Source organism: Miscanthus floridulus, chromosome 5 (genome assembly GCF_019320115.1).
Source record: "Miscanthus floridulus cultivar M001 chromosome 5, ASM1932011v1, whole genome shotgun sequence".
NCBI classification, from domain to species: domain Eukaryota; kingdom Viridiplantae; phylum Streptophyta; class Magnoliopsida; order Poales; family Poaceae; genus Miscanthus; species Miscanthus floridulus.
The window spans coordinates 142,252,790-142,274,349 of record NC_089584.1 but is presented as its reverse complement, the minus strand read 5'-3'; the positions used below and the strand labels follow the sequence as shown (position 1 = coordinate 142,274,349).

Sequence of the window (21,560 nt, the reverse complement as noted above, 5' to 3'; positions counted from 1 at the left end):
TGACGTCAAAAATTTTCGTTCCCCCCCCCCCCCCCCCCCCCCCCCCCCCACCCCACAACTAAACACAGCCGAGTGCGCGTCCAGCAGTGTCCGCTGCAGCGGTGGCGAGGCCGCTAAAACCCAAGCGCCCGAACCAAACCTGAGGTGGAGAATCGCACGCGCGCTCTGCCGTTTGTTCGTGTTCCTCTCGCTCGCCACCAGGCACCACCACCCACATCCCAATCTCGCGACGGCCAGCAGCAGGGGCGGCGGCGGTTCCGGCTTCCGCTTCCCATTGGCCTCCAGGATGGCGCTCCGCCTCAACGACGTCGCGCTCTGCCTCTCCCCGCCGCTCGCCGCCCGCCGCCGCCGCTGCCGCAGCGGCGGCAGCAGGTTCGTCGCCGTCGCCTCCATGACGTCCGCCGTCTCCACCAAGTAAGTCGCATGGCCTGGGGCCTCGCTCGTCATGGCCCTCTCTCCTCTCCCAGTTTGCGTTCCTCTTCCCTTCCTCCATTGATGTATAAAAATAAGAAAGATAGATTGGTTCCTCGGATTGGATGGATGGATGAACCGGTTCCTACGTCTGGCGGCGACGCCTACGCCGAACGGTTCGTGATGGATTGACAGTTCGGCTTGGGTGTTCCGCCGCCTCCGTTCGCAATGTTGGATCAGGGTTTGGTGCTCGTCGCGCCTTGTCCTTCTCTTCCTTCCGTGGGGACTGGGGTCTGGGGACCGGGTGCCCGTGTCGGGGTTGTCAGATTCGTCCTGCCGAGCTCGGCCCTGGTCTTCGAGGCGGCAACGGCCGCACATGCGCGAGGGCGACGCCCCTCGCTGCCTCCGTAGATCAGAGGCGCCAAGGTCACAGTTCCGCCATTAAAAATTCTGCATGGGTGGGTCGTTTACTCTGCGCGGCGCGGGCCGGGACCGGGGCCTGGCCGCTCGGTTGAATGGCCTTGCCGTCGACACCAAGCGAGCGAAGCGAAGCGAGGCCGTTTCTGTTGCGCCAGTCCCTTTCTGATTTCCTTCGATGCAGTATTTCCTCCCGGTCATTAAATTTTCCTGGGACCTAACTTGATCGGGGACCCTGGACCCTGGCTGTTCGTCCTCCCCGCGTATCCTCTTAATGACCTGCATTCTTTGAATTGTTCCCGGCGTGGTTCCATGTAAAGATGGCAACGGGTTCCCAATACCCGATGGGTATTTAATCCATTAAGGAACGGGGATGGGATCATATCTTTACCCGCGGGCATCTAAATGGGCAAGAATCCATCCCCGATGGGTATAGCGGGTACGGGAACGTTCCCTGTTTACCCGTCCCTGTTACCCATTGGGGAACCCGACTATTTGAGCTGTCATGCGAGTATTAGGCCCAAAGAAGCTCAACATAAGTATTTTGGCCCAAATCTGGACAATCATATATATAGTTTGTGTGTTCTAGGAACCCTAGTTCAATTTTTCCTCATCATCTCCGCCAGCAGCACAAGCACGCCTGCCTCACGAGCGCTCGTGCCCCTCGCTTCCTTAGTTCGGTCTCTCTGCCACCTTTGCTCGTCCTCCTCGCAACCTCGCTCCTTCTCCTCGGAAGCTCCGAGACTCCGACACTTATACCCGGGTGAAGAAGAAACGTCTCCGATTGCAAAGCTACGATCCCAAATGTCCTTGTTTATCGGGTATGCAGTACCTGTCGGGTATCTGTTACCCGACCGATGCCCGACGGGTACGGGAATGGGCAAGAATCTATACCCGAGACAGTTAACGAGGATGGGGACGGAATGAATTCTCCGTAGCGGGGAAGAGAACGTTCCGGCGATACCCGACGGGTACATCCCCATTGTCATCCTCAGTTCCATGTACCCTTTTAAATACACTGCACTGCACTGCACAGGGTAGCTGGTGTACTTTTTTTTTAGCTTGGGTAGCTGGTGTACTGGCTATACCAGTCTACGGTTGAAGTGCCTACTCCTTCCATCAAAAAAGAGTGAAGTTTTTTAGTTTGAGACATCATGTTTGACCGTTTTTCTTATTCAAAAATTTTGTGTAAATTATAAAATAAATAAATTATTATTAAAGTACCTCTAATAATAAAATAATTCATAACAAAATCGATGATATTTATATAAAAAAATTGAATAAAACAGATGGTCAAACAAAATGTCTGCAAGTAAAAACAGACATTTTTTTGGAGGGAGGGAGTAACTGCCTGTAGTCATGGGGGTGATTCATCGTAGTACTGTCTGCATCGGAGGTGGAGACTGAACACGCGTGTTTGCTGTCGAGGTTGGTCGATTTGGTAGCCCTGTGGCCTGTACCATGTTCTTGGTGGCCGAGTTTGTTGGAATTTAATTTGATGGTGCCCCGCAGGACCATTTTGAACTCTTCGGTTGCCGGTTCATGAAAGCTCTTTGTTGCTCACCAAGTGGGATTTATGAAATCAATAAAAAAAGTCTTATGTTGGAATGAAATTAACTGCTTGTCCCATATCATAGTCGTAGGCATATCAATTCGGGAATAGAAGCCCATCCAGAGTTCCATTGTGGCACATATTCATTTATTTTTCTCACCAAGTAGCTGTCCAAAACCATGATTCCATAGGTACTGTCCTATTTGAAGTGTATCTAAGTGGGTTTTCCAGCTAGTTCTAAGTTCTAACTTAAGGAAGCCTACTTTGAGCCGAGCGTAGATTTGGCTAAAATGTTAGAGAAACATAGCCGGGGTACTCAGGTTACTCTTACTCCTAGTTGCACTTGCACCCCGTCTCATTACTACTGCTCTTTTCTGTTTGGCTTCTTTGATATTTTTGTCAATGATAGTTATGTGATGAAGTATTCCGGGACTAAAACGTTGATGAAGTTCTGATAATTGGGATACAATCCTTCCATTAATATGTACATGGTGGGGGTCACATCATAATTTGTATGTGACACATGTGACTGTAGCCATGTAGTATGGAAAAGGTCAGTGACATTAGGTACTATGGCATTTATTTGCCAACCTGATAAGCTCTGCAGGTTAGAAGCCTAGGTACATTCTGGTTATTTGCGCATACTGTACTTCTTAAACCCTAAGCCCCCCCCCCCCCCCCCCCCCCCCCCCCCCCTCAAAAAAAAAAAAGAAAGAAAGAAAAGAAAAAATGTAAAAAAAAACGAAAAGGGAAAAGTCACTAGGTGGTTACGTATTTTTTGCTTAGTATCATATGCTAAGTAATAGGCTGTGGCACTCTCAGTATGTTGGAAAGGTCTCCTATATACTCCCTCAGTTCCAAGTTATAAGATATTTTGGCTTTTCTAACATGTAATTCCATGCATCTAAAGCAATGCATAGTTAAAGTTATGTATCTGGAAAAGCTAAAACGTCTTGTAATTTAGAACGGAGGGAGTAGTATGTAAAGATTGTCATCTCATTTCCTTCTAGATTTCAGTTTTCTTGCCATGACTTTTGCCCTTCCATACCTTCCTTTCAAGGTGATCTTGCTTATTCACTGCTTTTTATTTTAAAACAAATGAGAACAAGTGTGGATTTTAATACATTATCGCGGTTAAGATATATGAACCATGTGTGTGTGCCCCTCTGTTTACCCCCATTCTCCCATGCTGTACACTGGCATAACTTGCACATACTTTATACCTAACATAAGACAGGAAAATGGTCTTAATATCTGAGTGCCTATAAATATGTTCAATGCAAATAGACTGGAGAGTAGTGAGGATCATCATTGCGGGCCTTCTGGGGTTAGATGTTCCTCATGGCCATGTCCATTAGTGGCTTCTACTATGCTTATAATCTGACTGCATATTACAGCCACAATCCCAATTGTACCAGAACTGACAATGTCCAAATTTGTCTTCTTCTAAAGTTTAGATTTGTTTCATAATATGTAACTGGTAACTAATCATACTTTTTGCCTGAAAATTGTTCCAGGGTCGAGAATAAGAAGCCATTTGCTCCTCCAAGGGAGGTGCATGTCCAGGTTACACATTCAATGCCACCTCAGAAGATTGAAATTTTCAAGTCGCTTGATGATTGGGCTAGAGATAATATCTTGACGCATCTCAAGCCAGTTGAGAAGTGTTGGCAGCCACAGGATTTCCTCCCTGACCCATCATCTGAAGAATTTCATGACGAAGTTAAGGAGCTGAGAGAGCGTGCCAAGGAAATCCCTGATGATTATTTTGTTTGTTTGGTTGGAGACATGATTACTGAGGAAGCTCTTCCAACATACCAGACTATGCTTAACACCCTTGATGGTGTCAGAGATGAGACAGGTGCAAGCCCCACTGCCTGGGCTGTTTGGACGAGGGCATGGACTGCTGAGGAGAACAGGCATGGTGATCTGCTCAACAAGTATATGTACCTCACTGGGAGGGTGGATATGAGGCAAATTGAGAAGACAATTCAGTATCTTATTGGCTCTGGAATGGTAACACATTCTGTCTTTTTCTTACCGAGTCTTGACACGTACATTCAGCTGTTCATGCTTCTGAAGTGTTTATTTTGGCTTGTTGGGAGTGTGGTTCTTTGGTGAAATTATTTTAATAGTAACTTACTATGCTGCCTGGGCAACTATTGTTCTGAAATTTTCAACCGTGGTTCCATTTCAGTTGGGTCATTGGTTAATTATCTTTTGTTCACTTTGTTTTTTTTCTTTAAATCTAGGCTACTGATTATAACTATGTAGGACTAATATGTACTTTCTTTACTGTGTCCTTTTCAGGATCCTAGGACTGAGAATAATCCTTATCTTGGTTTCATCTACACCTCCTTCCAAGAGCGGGCGACCTTCATCTCACACGGGAACACTGCTCGTCACGCCAAGGACTTTGGTGACTTAAAGCTTGCACAGATCTGTGGCATCATCGCCTCAGATGAGAAGCGACATGAGACTGCGTACACCAAGATCGTGGAGAAGCTGTTTGAGATCGACCCTGATGGTACTGTGGTTGCTCTGGCTGACATGATGAAGAAGAAGATCTCAATGCCTGCTCACCTGATGTTTGACGGGCAGGACGACAAGCTGTTTGAGCACTTCTCCATGGTCGCGCAGAGGCTTGGCGTCTACACTGCCAGGGACTACGCCGACATCCTTGAGTTCCTTGTCGACAGGTGGAAGGTGGCGGATCTGACTGGTCTGTCAGGTGAAGGGAACAAGGCACAGGACTACCTTTGCACCCTTGCTTCAAGGATCAGGAAGCTGGACGAGAGGGCCCAGAGCAGAGCCAAGAAAGCAGGCACGCTGCCTTTCAGCTGGGTATATGGTAGGGAAGTCCAACTGTGAAATCGAAAACCCATTGCGACTGTTGAGTTCCAGCGAAATCTATCATGCATCCTAAGACGGATCGCGAAGACAAGACCTGGTGTGTCGCGTTACATAGTTGTTCAGGTTTTGACCAAATGGTCTGGGAGCATTCTGTTTGCTTGTGTTGTCTCATAGAGTGATAGGAGAATGTTCGGCTGTGTTCTAGCTTCGTTTTTTCTGCTTTTTTGTACAACCTGTGGCCGCATGAACTGGGCGTGGACATGGAGTGAACATGCTGTACGTTGTCTGTCGCTGGCGTTGTGTTTCGGTATGTTATTCTGTTGTTCAGATCTGTTAAAAAAATCGTGAGCTATGAAGTTCAGTTCTGTTGCTGTTTTGTTCATCAGATGCTCAATGTTTCTTCGTGGCTTGAATTCTGCAGTGTCAAAAATAACGTAGAGCTCCAATTGAAGGGTACTAGAGTACTGATGCAGCCAGCATATACCTTTCAAAAAAGATTGACAAATCTTGCAAACAATGAGCTCCAACCGACGAAAGAGCAACTATCTTTCTACCTGCAGATAAGCGGCATACGATTCATCACTCAGTTCATTGAGTCGCATTTTTGTACTGCATAAACCAGTCGTTGCTATCTCGCTGCATCGGGAGATGTGGCTTAACGGACACCATTGTTAGTGCAGTTTAGAGAGACTGACAAGTACTGGCCTGTGGGGAAGAGAATATCCGATCGAAGCGGTGCCCTGCAGCATGCAATACGTCTCCAAAAATAAAAATAAACCCAGCATCAGCATGCAATCTCTCCCTGTCGCTCATGTGCTTGTGTGCAGAATACAGGCGGTTAATATACGAAATGCTGTACCAAGAGAAGATAATATGCTCTCTCTCTGCAGCTGATATTCGCTTCCCTTGTATGGCAGCCATATATACACTGTACAAGTTGGGCAGAGCCCGAAACGGCTTCTGACCATTCAATCTTTGGCTCTTTGCGCTTCTAACCATTCCAATCTTTGGCTCTTCTTCATTTGCAGGTTGAGCTCTGCTTGCTTGACACCCGTTTACATTCTGTTTTCAGGGCCCTGAGTGAGTGATGTATGCCTTTGTTCCAATTCCAAACTAAGTGCTGCGAGCATTTGCTAAGATATGCGGGATCTGGATTCTTTTCGCGATGGAAGTTTCAAATGATGGTAAAATTACAAGAAATCCACTGAAATGCAGTCAACCTGAATTTGTATACCATGGACCTTCCAAATCTCTGCTAACCTGAATGTCTGAATGTGCTCGAGACAGCCTCTTTATTGTTATTTCATTTAAGAAAAAGCCTCTTTGTTGTTATATGAGCAGCCACTGACAGGTGGGCTCCACCAGAAGGCTATCTTTCGGCCCCACCTGAGAGAAGGAACAGGAGGAACAATTCGTTCGCGCCATCCTGAATGCTCTGGAAACAAATGGGAGGAGAGATGCCTCTCTGTTCGAGCCGAGTGCTGACGAGCAAGCAAAATCCCCTCTGCCACCGGAAAGGAGGAAGAGAGAATTCCCAGTGTGTCATTATAAAAGACCGCGATTCTCTGTGTGTCCCTAGAAAAGTTCAGCGGTCTTCAGCGCCACTGCTCCAACTTTTTCGTGCCCTCTATGGCACTTCCGTCAGTTTGACCTCTAACGCCGTCAAACTGTAGATGTGAAAAGACGAAAATACCCTTAAGTCTAAATATGTCATTAATTTTTTTGAGCATCTTAACGACTTCAAATGAAAAACTTAAAACTAGAAAGTTGTAGATCTCGTCGAGATCTATAATTTTCATATAAAAATTATTTTCATTTAATTCCGTAAAAAAAATAATTTGATATGATTAATATATCTTAGAAAAATTATATTTTTTTGCGGAATTAAATAAAAATAATTTTTATATGAAAATTATAGATCTCGACGAGATCTACAACTTTCTAGTTTTGAGTTTTTCCATTTGAAGTCATTAAAATGCTCAAAAAAATTAATGGCATATTTAGACTTAAGGGTATTTTCATCTTTTCACATCTGCAGTTTGACGGCGTTAGAGGCCAAACTGACGGAAGTGGCATGGAGGGCATGAAAAAGTTGGAGCAGTGGCGCTGAAGACCGCTGAACTTTTTCCAAAGACACACAGGACATTGCGATCTTTTATAATGGCATATAGTAAATTCCCCCGAGGAAAGCCATTCCCCTCGTTTGCAAATTGCAAATATCGCATGCGACTATGCGAGGATGGGATGCGGATGAAAGTAGCAGCTATACAGCCTGTTCGGGAGGCCGTATCGTATCGTGGATTATTTACTGCTGACTGGTTTGGTGTGAGAGAAAAACACTGTTTTCAGCTGGAAATTTACGATCGTTTACGAGCAAACGAACAGGCTGATAGCTGATCTCCCCTTTACATGCATGTATGCGGTGAGAAGGAATGGAGCGTACAGTACGCCTCCTGCTGGTTGCTGCATGCCCAGATGGTTCGTTCAACTTGATGTCCACTGGAGGGTGGCCTACGGGCGTCAGCAATTGGTCCCATGCACCGATATATCCATCAAATCAAATAAAGCACGCACACATGCATGATGCATGTATATATCAGTAGATGGGGATTAATTCCCCTAATCCTCAAGGATGACGAGAGAGTGGGAATATATACTGTACACATCGTTGCAGGTAGCAAGTAGCAGCTCTTTAGTCTTTACTGCATTTGCAAAAGTAATCCAAAAGGGGGAAAAAGGCTAGGGAGAATATCGTTACGTTTGGTTTCTGAATTGGTTAGGACGCATGGTTATTTGACGGTGGTTGTTAGTTAGCGTGGATGTTTGCGCGTGCATGCTTGGAGATAGATGCTAATCCGCTTATGCACTGCCGTAATCTGTGTTCAGGATGCAGGTGGACTTCTAATTTAAGTTGACATCCTATTTGGGTTGTGACACAAATTGACTTGTTTAAGTGTTTGCCTGATTAGAAAAAAAAACACCACTTCATTAATTTTTTGTCGGATATACCTAAAATAAATCAACTTCTAAAGTTATCCTAAGTCAAACTATTTTAAGCTTAACACATTTTATAGGAAAATGCATCGGTATTTATACCATCACTGGTTACACCATAAAATATATTTTCATGGTCTTTTTATTTGATGTCATAAGCAAGAGGATGTGTGTTAGCGCAACGGCTTTCATGCTAGTTGCTCAATCCGTTGCTATTATTCTTAATTATAAAGTTGGTCAAACTAAAAATAGTTTGGAGGGAGAGGGAGTATATATAGACAACTTGTGATGTTATGAAAGATTCTTAGTGTGATCCTAGTATTACTCCGGCGCTGTTTTCAAACCCATTTTCAGTCCGATCTAGACCAGTTCAATTTCTTTAAGATCATTGACTTGAAAGTTGAAATCATTTCAATGGGGGCCACTTACCACCATATTCTTGAATGAGAGTAGTCTCTTGCACATCCCAATGTTCTCGCTCAAACTCCCTCAAGATGAACGCCTTGGACACCATTAATAATAAGACCAAAGGAAAATCAAAGCCTTAATACACACTTTTTTCGCTTAAGTAGCTTAGCATGTGTTTCATTAAAGAGGAAGAGAATTACATGACACGGCTACAAGAGAGCCCTACAACTCAATTACAAACCACCAAATTAGCGGTAAGCGACCTGGAACAAAGCAAAGCAACAAGAGAAAAAAGAAGCAATGATGGCCCTCAACACCAAAAACCTTACCAAACTGACTACAACGAATATCTCCGAGCACCGAGCTTACATTTGCTCTATTGTGTTCTTAGTCTTCACGAATATCCTTTGCGCCACATCCCAAACATCAATACAAATCTTCAGAGCCAAGACACTTGTAGCCAATCAACTTATGACTAACTCAAATGTGAATACCATTGTAAAACATATGTTACTCACGTACTTACGGCACTTGTGTTCATCTACCACTAAACCCTAAGTCATAAAATTGAGATCTAGATGTGTTCACCACGTCAATCAGGGCCTAAATTACCGACAAATTAATTATAATGTGTGCTAACAAGAAGACTAGAGAAAAAGACAAAATAAAAAATTTATAATGTGCATAATATCTAAAGCCAACAAATGACAACACTAATACTTGTCCTTATATATGCACTATATCATGAGTTTAATGCACTATTGAGTTTATGCAAGGGATAACGACAGCACTATATCATGAATAAATAAACTCAATAATTTGGACAACATGCAAGGGATTATGCATTATGCGTACAAGAACCATTGTACCGCATTAATTCCTTGCGGCGATATATATGTGCTCATCGATGAGTTGAACCTCCACGATAGGAGTACGTCTCTGCCGAGCGCTCTGCTCCAATACGCGCGAATATATGTGAGGTGAGAATATGGTAGCAGGCGTTTGCTTTGGCCACCTGCAAGAGATGCTACTCGTAGAGCGCTTTTGCAGCGATACTGACACCGCCTGATGTTGAAGGCTTGAAGAGTTGTAAGAACTATTAATAAAAGGTGTACCCGGTGCAGAGAGTTTGTGCATATTATTAATTATCATAAGCTTGCTATAGATGACTAGCATATTTCTTTTGTGCGAACGTAAGCATGTATTTCACTAGAGAGAAAAAGACAACAATACAAAACTTGTGTTGGAATAAATGGGCTTGGTCTCGTTGAGAAATTCTGATGATTCTAAATAAATTCAAAGGCCCATTCATGAGTGATGGAACTTTAGACCCAACTAGTTGAAGTGGAGGATGACATGTTTTAATATGAAAACCCTCTCCACAAAGTCTTGGGTGGAGAGAGAGAGAAAGGTACTCCACACACGTGCTCGCTCGCCTCGTCTCACTAGGCTTGGGCCGGGGAGGAGCGCACAGGTGCTTGTGTCATTAGTTTGCGAAATTCAGCATGTGAACTTGCAAGAGTGCATCATCCTTTTGCGGTTTTACTTTTTGTTTGCTTGGCGTTCAAGTTTGTGAATTGGAAACCTAATCGATTTAGATCGTGATTGTGACACGCGATCTATTCTTAGCCTATTTCTGCTGTTTGCGTTGCTATTGTAGTCTCTCCATCCCAAACACATGTCGGCATGTGTACTGGCAATCGGGAGAGCAGGTCTCCAAAACTGCTTGCCCTTGTAATCCTAGACCGAGAGAGAGGGCGAAGCAGGTTTTTGGGAAGTGTCTTCGCACTACTGCTCGCGACCTTCACGATGGCTCGTCTTCCTTCCAAGCCAGGCGTTGTCGATGAAAGTTTAGACAGCTAGCACATTTCTCAACAGTTATGAATTATGATACCATTATGTATGTGTGTTGCATCTAGCATTCTAGCTAGTGTAGGAGTACGTATAGCAACTGTTTTTGCAAGTGAAAAAGGAGTGCTCAATATTTTGTAGAGTCGTTTGTGTTTAAACTTGTATGAGGGAGTTTCCAGTACGTTAATAGGGAATGCGATGTCACAATTTAACAATGTAAAATGAAATCATGCAACGTGTGCACGTTAGCACGTGCACCGCCCGGGCGGTCCGGCATTCTTGTGTGTGTGAGATAGACCGTGCCGAAAGCTAGCTAGCGGCCGCTGTCACGCGCGCACTCCTGAATTTGCGCGTGCACGAATGCTCATTTCGGTCTCCGATCCCTAGCTCTGCTTCAACCTCCCATTAACGAACTGGACTGATCGGCATGACATGCCATATCGCATCGCGCCATGCTATCCGAATCAAAGCGAACCAAGACTTTTTCTTGCTAGCACTCTCACACATCTCTAATTAACCTTCCTGTTTTTTGTGCTTATCATATCTCTGACAACATACTCCATACATCCCTTCCAAATTATATATAGGTCATTATAATATTCCCTCTGTTCCGAATGATAATCATATTTCAAACAAGAAAAAAAGTTATACAAACTTTGACAAAAAAAATATTTAAATTTTTAATATTATATATAAGTTTAGAATATAAAACATGTACCAGTGGATTTGTATTTAAAGTGTCTCTGAGATTATATTGATTCTTTAGTAAATGACTATATAGTAAGAGAAATTAACGGTCAAAATCTATTTGACTTTTTCGTGATCAGAATATGTTTATCATTCGGAGATGAAGTATATAGCTCTTCTATCTTAATGACACAACGATGCGCAAAACGTTTGCATACTAGAAAAAGAATATACCAATGTCTACAAAACCAAATTTGTTTCATTAAGTCCACCACGGATCCTTGACAGCGTGTTTATTTAGTATAATTTCTAGAGAAATAGATAAACTTAAATAAGTTTGAGTTGGTACAAAAGCTAAAGAGCGAGGTGCAATTTGGAATTAAAAGAGAGTATATTTTATTATTCCTCCCATTCCGGCTTGTTCGGTTAGTTAGAAATCTACCCAGGAATTGATCCAGCTCATGAAAGGTGATTTAAAAAAACTAATGAAAGGTTATATAAATTAGCCAAACATTTCTAATAGGAATTGTTCCCGGGCATAATTCCTGAATAACCGAAGGATGCCTTCAACGGCCACGATCCACCCGGCTGCCTAGCTGCTCCCGTTGACGCCATGGTTTCCAATATCGGCCGAAATCTCCTGATATTTTCGATATATCCTCTTTATCCGTAGGTGCCGATAACGAAATATCTAATTTTTTTGTACAAATTTTGTTTAAATTTATTTAAATTTACTTAAATTCAAATTAGCTTTTATTTGAATTTGGTCCGATATTTCCGATATATCCTGTTCCTTTTTATCTGTGGCCCACGATAAATTTTAATTTTCGAAAATGAAAACCTTGCCTGACGCTAGCTGCATGCACCAGACGTGGGAGTGCTCGTCTCCAACCTCGATCGCCCATAGGCTACCGCTCTATAAAGCTCGCCACCCCCACACACTCTGTCTCTCACACTGCACATCCATATCGACGACGACGATCTAGCTCGCTCGAGATCGCAATTTTTAATTTACGCACGCGATCGCACTGTTCTTCTTCCTCCCACACGATCGAGTAGCTGCATATATTGCTGCCAACCGTGCAGGGATAGTAGCTGCGCGCGAGTTCATTTATCACCTAGCTAAGCTAGCTACCTCTTGGTGAACGAAAGCTGCTAGCTAGAGAGATCGATCGATCGAGACAGAGATTTAGCTATCAGAAGGCGAGGAGGATGATCGGGTGGGGCGAGGTGTACAAGGTGGTGGCGGCGACGGTGCCGCTCTACTTCGCGCTGTTCCTGGGCTACGGCTCCGTGCGGTGGTGGCGCATCTTCACGCGGGAGCAGTGCGACGCCGTGAACCGGCTGGTGGCCTTCTTCGCGCTGCCCTTCTTCACCTTCGAGTTCACGCTGCACACGGACCCGTTCCAGGTGAACTACCGCGCCGTCGCCGCGGACGTCATCTCCAAGGCCGTCATCGTCGGTGTCATCGCCTGTTGGGCCGCCAGGGTCACCTCCGCGGGCAAGGGCGCCGGTGGCGGCGGCTGGGCCGGCTGCGCCGTCGGCTGGTCCATCACCGGCTTCTCGCTGTCAACGCTCACCAACTCCCTCGTCGTCGGCGTGCCCATGGCCAGGGCCATGTACGGCGAGTGGGCGCAGCAGCTCGTCGTCCAGCTCTCCGTCTTCCAGGCCATCGTCTGGCTCACGCTCCTCCTCTTCGTGCTCGAGATCAGGAAGGCCGCCATCGGCATGTACGTCGACGTGCCGGACTCGCCGGTTAAGGACGTCGAGGCCGCCGACCCCGCCGCCTCTGCTGCCACCGTCGTCGTGGTCCCTATCGTCGCCAGCGACAAGCCCTCGCTCTGGGCGCTCGTCAAGGTGGTGGCGCACAAGCTGTCGCGCAACCCCAACACGTACGCCAGCTTCGTCGGCATCACCTGGGCCTGCGTTGCCAACAGGTACGTACGTATTGCATGCTTATACGCCACGTACATACGCAGTGCATGTAGCTTCGGTCGGTGATTAGTTAGAAATTAATATGAAACTTTAGCAAACTGAATGCATAGTAAATTAGTAATTCGGCATCTATCGACGACTATACGCATCTACCTGTGCACATAAATATATTCAGTACAGTAAAAAGTTAGTAGGTGCATGCTGCACAACAGGCCCCTACAAACTGTTCTGTAGATGATTCTCTGCTAATTAACTTACATGCATGCATGCTGATTCCATGGCACTCTTGTTGCTATGTGTGGCTCGGGTTTGCCGGTTTAGCTAGTGCGAAATGTGTGGTAGGCAGGTAGCTGGCTACCAGAATTGTGGTCTGACGTGTGTAGCACACCTGAAGTGACATTAGATACATATTACATGGTGATGGTGTTCTCTGATGCTCAAGCCAAATAACCAATGGCCCTGGCCCCAGAGATGATCTCAAATGGCCTAATCCATGCCAACCATGAGTTTATTTAATTCTTGCCTCCGGTCAATATGCTTGCCTGATGTGGGATTACGCCAAGCTCAGACATGTCTGACGATGGAATACTACTGCCTCTGCTGTCCTGAAACTGAACAGGCTGCACATCGAGTTGCCCAGCGCCTTCGAGGGATCGGTGCTCATCATGTCAAAGTCGGGCACAGGAATGGCCATGTTCAGCATGGGTGAGTAATTTGTCTCCTGAGAAGCTAGCCCAAAATATTTGTAAATCTACATGTGTGCATACGAACACTGTACATAGCAAAAAAAAAAGTGAACACGCACGATTTAATTTTACTAGATTAATTAATTTGTCAATCTTTTCAGCAAGTACATTTAACATGTTCTGCCTGTCTCCGAAGATCTTACTACATATTGAAAAATAGCACTGAGTGAAAATTAATTTACGTTGCAAGCATTAGCAGCAAGCTAGTCTAGCTAGCGGTGTGTACTGTAGGATAGGACTGAATATTGATATTCCTGTGAGGGGCCGTTTGGGTCTTTTCATTTTGAGTAATTAAAATCTACTTAATAAATTAGACTATTTGACCTGGAATTTAATATTCCACCACTTTTCAAAGTTCATATATAAGCCTATCTCAAATTTATAGGATGGGAGATGAAAATTGATTCTATAAATTATCATCCTATGTTTCTACTTTGTAACTTATAACACGCTCTTCAACCCACTCCCCTACGGTAGAAATGCAACGCATAAATATCTCTTATATAGCCAACAATAATATAAAAATATAATTCATATACAACCATATTAGCTTAATTAATTTATGTGTAAATTATGATTATTAAATTAAATTAAATTCTAAGGATCCAAACGGATCAGGCATGCAACAAACTATATCTATGCTAGCTAATAATGCTAAAATGCATGGTTAATCTCCACCACACGTGCATGTACCCTAGTTCTCTTGAGTGACTTGTTATTCCCACTCATTTCGATTAATTCTCGTATCCAGTACTCTAGCCAACAATACATATATTCTATTCGATAATCGCCGCCATAATACAAGGAATATAATAATCCCCTAAATAAACAGGATCCGAACAAACGAAAGGCATAAATTCTATCTGCCGCATGGATGCCGTTACGTATATATAGGAGTAAAAGAAAGACAACTTTCTGATGAGGTTGTTTTCGTTTGCATCGCATGACGCTGCAGGGTTGTTCATGGCGCAGCAGGAGAAGGTGCTGGCGTGCGGGCCCAGCTTCGCGGCGCTGGGCCTCGTGCTCAAGTTCGCGCTCGGCCCGGCCGCCATGGCCATCGGCTCCATCGCCGTCGGCCTCCGCGGCGACGTCCTCCGCGTTGCCATCATACAGGTATCGTACCTTTCACGTATGTGATAAAGGAGTGTTCGGCTGGTCATTTCAGCCAGCTTATTTGATGGCTTATAAGCCATGGTTCAATATTTTTCTCTCTAAAAAAATCAGCCATACAAATCAGCACCCGCGGCTTTACCACGAGCCGAACACTTCATTAGCTTTTACCACCACTTTTGACCTTTTACCTTTTACAAAACGTACGTCGCTTGGCGACGATTCCAATAGAACGTCGTCGCACTTTCACGAGCACGTACGAGTGATCGATACATGCACATAGCAAGCACGGCCATACCTTTTTGCATGGATATATTTCATTCTACTTTAGTTTAGGACAAAAACGATTTCGCAAGGTCATCAATCATATTGATTGCATCTAACCAGCATTAGATCTCATCCACAGAAACAACATTATCACACCAGCCGCCCTATGGATCCAATCATCCAAAGTTCCAAACAGAGCCTAAAGAGTGCCTCGTAAGCATATAGGGTGGTGACAGTGTCATGGGAGGGACAACAGGAACAAATGGAGGATCTCTATGTGAAAACCACACACGAATTCACTACGCGAGATTTGAGTCCACATATGCCAGCACCAGGACAGCACGGCGCCACTAACTGTACCCACTTTGAGCTTTATTACGACCGGTATTGGTTGCTTGCACGGCCACAAACATGAACCTGCTAAATATAGCTTAAAAACTAAGCATGACCAAAGGCGCAGTAGGAGATTAATTAGTCCCAACGCTCATGCAAGTGCGCAATCCAGACAATACTTGTTATCACCACCATTGTAGTTTGATCAAGGTTATCCTGACCTTCAGCATTCATGATTTCATATCATTCAGAAACTGGGGTCAAACAATAAACCATGCATGGATACTATTCCAGGAACATAGAACACACAGACCGGTACTGCTGTTGTTTGAAAATGTTCAGCGTCGCTTTTAGGGTATGATTTTCTTGACAAACTTATGACAAGAGAGAACGTCATTGAAATCCGTCTCAAATTTTAAAATGTGTGCACAAAGCAAACAGAGCTTTGTTCAAACAAAGTGCAGCATGCGCGTCATACCTCGTAAAGCACCTGTTTTTGGCATGTTCTAGAGCCTGACCCCACATAATTCGCAGTCATCTGCCAAGCAAAATGCCATGTCAAAAGCATCAACCTGGGAAGTCATCACCAACCACTCATCTGATGCATAATGCATAATGATGAATCAAGCTATATAATGCTAGTTATTAAACACCATCACCAGTATTATAAGAGAAACATGTAAAGTCCGATGACATAATTCTGCTGAAGGATTTAAAAGCCAGTAGTTGCTGTTGTGGACCTTGCACTTGTAGGGTGCACCAGGGCAGGCCTACTCATCATGTCAGCTAATGCGCATTTCGCTGGAGATGAACTAACCTTGATCAAAATATTTGGTTTGCTTTCTGGGGGAAGCAATTTTTTTTATGAACACGATTATATAACAGAAGAGTTCTGTTTTCTGTCTGACTGATGTCTCTGTCATAACTTCATAATACCCCATTTAGACACTTCTAGCCCTATAAACATATGATAGAAGGATGTAAAAGTGGCTCAGGGAGATAGGAGCTTCTGGATGTTCGAAGATAAACATTATTTCCACTTGTCATACTGGAGGTAACTAGGGGAGCCTTACGCCAGAAATGGCCTCAAAAAATGTATGAACTCAAATCTAGACACCAAGGACTGGATGCCTTAAACGAGGTGTGAATTGTTCTTCCATCCAGATAGTGGGGTTCAAGATGGCAAGTTTATCAGCTAGCACCTGACGCTAGGCGGCTAGGGTTGCATAGGCCTGATTTCAGGCATATCGAGATTGCGGCCCCTTCCAGGGTCATTGTTTGCCTAGTCTAGGCCTTCTTAATTAATATATATATTCGTAGCCCTTCTACATGGTTCGTTAAAAAATGCATATCAAGATCATATGTGTACTATGTTAATCTCTTCAGATTTTATGGAACTTGTGCATAGCCTAACATTTGTACAAACATTTTGCAGGCTGCACTACCTCAATCCATCACATCATTTATATTTGCAAAAGAATATGGGTTGCATGCTGATGTTCTTAGTACTGCGTAAGTATTTTGATCTGGCTACAGATTGGTAGGAGTTCAAGGTGTGCTCCTGCAATTTCTCGGTGTTAACCATATTGTTGCTCAATTTTGCAGGGTTATTTTTGGGATGCTTGTCTCCTTGCCGTTGCTAGTTGGATTTTATATCATTTTAGAGCTAATTAGGTAGATGACGGGGCATAACCGTTGATATGTGACTTCCCTTGAAGCTGCTCAAACAATCATACTAACAAGTGCTAAGAAATGCCTCATGTTTTTGTTCCTCATTGCACAAAAATGCAAGGGGATTTATTGAGTACTATCCAATATGTTTTAACATGTATTATGTAAGAAGGATGCTTATTTCATTCTCTTATTCAAATGAATGTGTGACGCGCAGACTTGATTCTGAATTTGTTACAATGAGCCAGCCTAGGCACTAAAAACTGATATGTATTTTTTAGAATCGTATGAATATATTTGAAGTCGCCTCACCCTCACTATATACAAGCCAACCAAAGTTTGCTCATATGGAAATGTATAAAAGGACAAAACTAAGAGACAAAATTAGAAAAGACTCCAACAGCATTACCTCAGTATACTTTTGATCATATTGCCTAATTCTTCACCACGGTCCTCCTGCACATGGTGCCCCGCCTGCATAAGTCATTGCACAAAATAATATGAAAATATAATATGAAATGAAGAAAAAGGAAGAAATAAATCCAGAAAATGCGTTAGTCGCTCATGCACAACCATGTGTCATTATGCATGCAACACAAACCACACTACACACTACCCCATGCACAAACAGTCATGAAAATGATTAAACTTGAAAATAGCTAGTTTTCATGACAAACCATTGGCAGCTCTACAATCTTCTGGTTTAGGCCTCCAAAAAAATCCTCCACCCCATCATAGCTGAGCCAACGATCTCTCATGCCCCAGCATACTGTTGTCTTTGTTTTCCACGAATTACTTCTTAATATGCTTCTCATGGATTCAATGTAAGCCTTAAAAGCATCCAATTTAGAACATATATGAATTAAACAAAGCAAACACACAGATATGGATGAGGGAAAAACACCATAAGGTCCTTTTTCATAGCTTTGCTTATTGCATTAAGTGCAAACCCAGAGGAACCAGAGACAAGGTATGGCCTTCTATACACCATAGCATCTTCTTCCTTCATCATGTATGGACCACAACTAGTCAATACCTTATCACTAGCTCTGAGAGGATCCTGAAAGAATTCAAGTGAAGGAGTTACATCTGGACGCAAAACCGAAACAGCTATAGGGTTAAAATTCAGTTGACATTGATGCCTGCTGACCTGAGAAAATATCTCGCCCAACAAGAAGTTGCTGAATGAAGCCAAGGTGGATGGAAGGTTCACATGTTTATCAGTTATCTGGAATATAGAAATACTCTCAGATCAGTGTACAATGATGAAGTTTTGAAGGCGGAGATGTATTTATAACCATAATGTCCCTGCAAAAGCTATACACTAATTCAAAAAGGACCTAACCGGTGGATTCACTAATATAAGATGATTCAATTTGTCTTGATGTTCACTAGCATATTTGACTGCAACCGGAGCAAAGTAGCCCTGCAAAATTAACATTCTCATGCAACAAAGATCAAAGAGATGGATTCATAAAGACTTCAATAACGAGAAGAACCTGAACAACAATAGAGAGCTTATCAGGAGCAACAGCATTGACTAGAGATTCCAAGGATGAGGCATACTCTGGAACATAGGAGTTCACATTATTAGGTCGTTCAGAATGCATTGTTTGGTTGAAACAGAATAATCAGTATGTGTCGACCATTTTACCATCAAGAGTATAGTCAAAACCATATTTTGGTTGAGGCTTATCAGAAAATCCAAAACCTGCAGACACAAACTTCTTTGCTTTGAAATTAGATAAATATCATTCTGCCCCCAATCCCAATACCGGGAAAAGAGTAGCAAAATTACACAAAATGGGTATTTAGAAGGTTATAGTGCTGTTGCATGATTTTACAGTAGACTTTGAAAATGAAGAAGTACAATCAAATGTTGGCTAGTGTTTTTTAGTTTTGGTGCCAAAAGATGACATTTGGTAGACCGGAAGGTCCCGGGTTCGAGTCGCGGTCTCCTAGCATTGCACAGGCGAGGGTAAGGCTTGCCACTGACACCCTTCCCCACAGAGCGGGAGCTCTCTGCACTGGGTACAATCAAATGTTGGCTAGTGTTTTTTAGTTTTGGTGCCAAAAGATGACATTTGGTACAAGTGACGACTTTCTGTGTTTGTATATATACTCATCAAGCATAACTGTCAAAATACTCCAAAACATTTGTGCCAACGGCAACACCGATATATGCAGGACTTTAGTTTTCCATGCCAACTCAATAGACTACTTTGCATCAGAACCTTTTAAATTAATGAAACAGCAGAGATGTGTGTAAGTGCTCACCGAGCCAATCGAAAGCAATGGCATGATATTTGTTTGACAGTACAGGCATCACATTGCGGTAAGAGTATGCCTGTAATGAAGTGTGGTAGCAACAGTCATCGTGTCATGAAACTATACATATCACGACATTGTCAGTGTAACTTAAAAGTGCTACTTTGATTGTTGACACATCAATTTGTTTGTTCTGACATTAGCCAATCTTCAGTAGGGCACATGAAACTGAGGTAAAGACATATCTCGTCCTTTCAGTCTACCAGTTTGCTAGTCATGCAAGAAAACTGGAAGCAATAAGCCAGATAAAAGCCCACCTGTGACGGCAAGCCGTGAATTAAAAGCACTTTAGGATTAGAAGAGCTCCCAGCCTCCACACAGAAGCATCTGCATCACAATGAGAACACAAATGAGAGCTGTCTCCTGTAATGTATCAACACACTTCTCAAGGAAGTAGACACCTGGCATGAAAGCAAAAGATCGAATGCAATACACATTTTTGTACTTGACACCCTGCTAACCACTTACTCAATTCACCTGAAAACGTCACCTGAAGATTGAGACCCTGATCCCATCGTCAGGCCAAAGAATGGATCTTTCGCCTTCCCTTTGTCCCCATATACTGGGTAAGCGTTTACCTGCATTGCAGTTCAGCGCCGTCAGATCAGAATTGAACGTTCCTACTGCACCTAATGCATTCGTAGCTAATTACACCACACCAGCACATGCGCAAACACACGTGTCCACACTACAAAGGCAAAGGTGCTAATATGCGCCCATTTTTCAGAGCATTCGCCAATTGCAAAACTAGGAAAAGCAGAAAGTTTCACTCAAAAAAGGAAAAGCAGAAAGTTTCACTCAAAAAGGAAAAGCAGAAAGTAGTAGCACACCATTTTCCCTTGAGCAAACCACTCGTCTGACTTACTTGGTCCGTCCCCGTACTTCCCTGCAACAATCAACACAAAATACAAGAAAAAAAAATAACAATAGCAATCAATTCGAATCGAACCCGGCTGATAAAGCCCAGAATTCCCCAAATCCCAGACTCACCTCCACTGAAAGAGAAGCCATCCCCAATGGACTCCTCCGCATCGATCAAGTAATAATCCTACACAAAACAAAATGCACAAACAAAATAAATCACATACACAAATGCAGCAATGAAATATTATGGCCCGTATCAGCGTCGCCGGTACGGTTGTGGACAGCACGAGACCTCGTCCTTGGGGAGCGCGGCGCGGCGCCAAGAGGTGAGCCTCCTTGGTCGGGTGCGGCAGGGAAGGGTGGTGCGGAAGCGCGGCGCGGTTATGGCGGGGCCAACTGCGGCGAGCTGCGGCCCCATTGGAGGTGCGTGATGCTGCCATGGGGGACCCGATTCCAGCGGTGTTTTGGAGGGAGGAGCCGAGGAGGCGAACCGTAGATAGGGTTTGGTTGGTTCGCGCGCCTCCCGCCACAGTTTTCTTCGTGGGCTGTCTGTTAGTGGCTCATTGGCTCCAGCCCAGTTTTCTTTGTGGGCCGTCTGCTTGTGGCGATCAGGACAGGCTTACAAAGTGCAGACCAACAAGTAAAGCTACTGTATACTCTCTCTAAACAAGTCATTTTACATAAAATATTTTATTATATTATAAATCCTTCATAAGTGAATTTATCTTTTTTCTGAAACCTTCGTTGAAGTTAATAATTTGTGAATCACAACTTGAACCTTAGTACAATTTTGTGAACTATAATTTGGGATGGAAATAACTTATGGAACATTCGAACCTGAAAACTATTGCAAGCATAAAGTCAAAAACTTCAACGATATACAATATCATCATAAGAAAACTCTTGATAGCATTAAAGCATTCAATACTGATAAACCTGAAAAGTCTTACATGCATTCAATCAGAACTTGAAATATATTGCCAGAACCTGTGGTGAACCTTTAATGAAAAATCTCAGGCAACATTCACATAATAGAAAACCAGAAGAAATGCAAACCAAACCGAGCACACAGATTTATGTTTAAACATCACTTTTTTATGATTAAGCATGTTGCTGCACCAACAACTGTCCTT

At 43.6% G+C, this 21,560-nt stretch overlaps 3 protein-coding genes across 12 annotated transcripts; 2 read left to right on the top strand and 1 right to left on the bottom strand.

Annotated features, from left to right (window-relative positions):
• Positions 1–137: 137 nt before the first annotated feature.
• LOC136451019 (stearoyl-[acyl-carrier-protein] 9-desaturase 2, chloroplastic) lies at positions 138–5,615 on the top strand. Its single transcript, XM_066451747.1, has 3 exons — positions 138–414; positions 3,898–4,396; positions 4,691–5,615. The coding sequence occupies exons 1-3, from the start codon at positions 287–289 to the stop codon at positions 5,249–5,251; spliced, it is 1,188 nt and encodes a 395-aa protein (XP_066307844.1). The 5' UTR covers positions 138–286; the 3' UTR covers positions 5,252–5,615.
• Positions 5,616–12,115: 6,500 nt separating this feature from the next.
• Positions 12,116–17,451, top strand: LOC136451018 (probable auxin efflux carrier component 5a). Of its 2 annotated transcripts, XM_066451745.1 has the most exons (5): positions 12,116–13,110; positions 13,728–13,813; positions 14,810–14,967; positions 17,000–17,076; positions 17,170–17,451. In XM_066451745.1, exons 1-5 carry the CDS (start codon positions 12,386–12,388, stop codon positions 17,240–17,242), a joined length of 1,119 nt encoding a protein of 372 aa, XP_066307842.1. In that variant the 5' UTR covers positions 12,116–12,385; the 3' UTR covers positions 17,243–17,451. The 2 variants fall into 2 exon arrangements, with proteins under 2 accessions (XP_066307842.1, XP_066307843.1); XM_066451746.1 differs by lacking the exon at positions 13,728–13,813 and having other exon boundaries at positions 12,117–13,110.
• LOC136451016 (uncharacterized) lies at positions 13,671–20,934 on the bottom strand. Of its 9 annotated transcripts, none has more exons than XM_066451742.1 (15): positions 20,720–20,934; positions 20,554–20,611; positions 20,394–20,449; positions 20,041–20,141; positions 19,821–19,890; positions 19,513–19,582; positions 18,890–18,946; positions 18,735–18,802; positions 18,581–18,661; positions 18,386–18,463; positions 18,140–18,295; positions 17,913–18,065; positions 17,645–17,709; positions 16,043–16,136; positions 13,671–13,837 (listed from the first exon to the last, which is right to left on the bottom strand). In XM_066451742.1, exons 1-15 carry the CDS (start codon positions 20,843–20,845, stop codon positions 13,805–13,807), a joined length of 1,266 nt encoding a protein of 421 aa, XP_066307839.1. In that variant the 5' UTR covers positions 20,846–20,934; the 3' UTR covers positions 13,671–13,804. The 9 variants fall into 9 exon arrangements, 6 of the variants coding, with proteins under 6 accessions (XP_066307839.1, XP_066307840.1, XP_066307838.1 ...); XR_010758507.1 differs by having other exon boundaries at positions 13,811–13,829; positions 16,043–16,102; positions 20,720–20,932; XM_066451743.1 differs by lacking the exon at positions 13,671–13,837 and adding an exon at positions 13,845–13,880.
• Between the last annotated feature and the right edge of the window lie 626 nt (positions 20,935–21,560).

Excerpts from the sequence above, each read along its gene's own strand:
- LOC136451019 (XM_066451747.1), top strand. The coding sequence starts at position 287 with ATGGCGCTCCGCCTCAACGACGTCGCGCTCTGCCTCTCCCCGCCGCTC. Across the intron at positions 415-3,897 it reads ACGTCCGCCGTCTCCACCAA|GGTCGAGAATAAGAAGCCAT; the intron begins GTAAGTCGCATG and ends AAATTGTTCCAG. Across the intron at positions 4,397-4,690 it reads ATCTTATTGGCTCTGGAATG|GATCCTAGGACTGAGAATAA; the intron begins GTAACACATTCT and ends TGTCCTTTTCAG.
- LOC136451018 (XM_066451745.1), top strand. The coding sequence starts at position 12,386 with ATGATCGGGTGGGGCGAGGTGTACAAGGTGGTGGCGGCGACGGTGCCG. Across the intron at positions 13,111-13,727 it reads TGGGCCTGCGTTGCCAACAG|GCTGCACATCGAGTTGCCCA; the intron begins GTACGTACGTAT and ends GAAACTGAACAG. Across the intron at positions 17,077-17,169 it reads GCTGATGTTCTTAGTACTGC|GGTTATTTTTGGGATGCTTG; the intron begins GTAAGTATTTTG and ends TCAATTTTGCAG.
- LOC136451016 (XM_066451739.1), bottom strand. The coding sequence starts at position 20,845 with ATGGGGCCGCAGCTCGCCGCAGTTGGCCCCGCCATAACCGCGCCGCGC. Across the intron at positions 20,450-20,553 it reads TGGCTTCTCTTTCAGTGGAG|GGAAGTACGGGGACGGACCA; the intron begins GTGAGTCTGGGA and ends TGATTGTTGCAG. Across the intron at positions 18,464-18,580 it reads TTATATTAGTGAATCCACCG|ATAACTGATAAACATGTGAA; the intron begins GTTAGGTCCTTT and ends TCTATATTCCAG.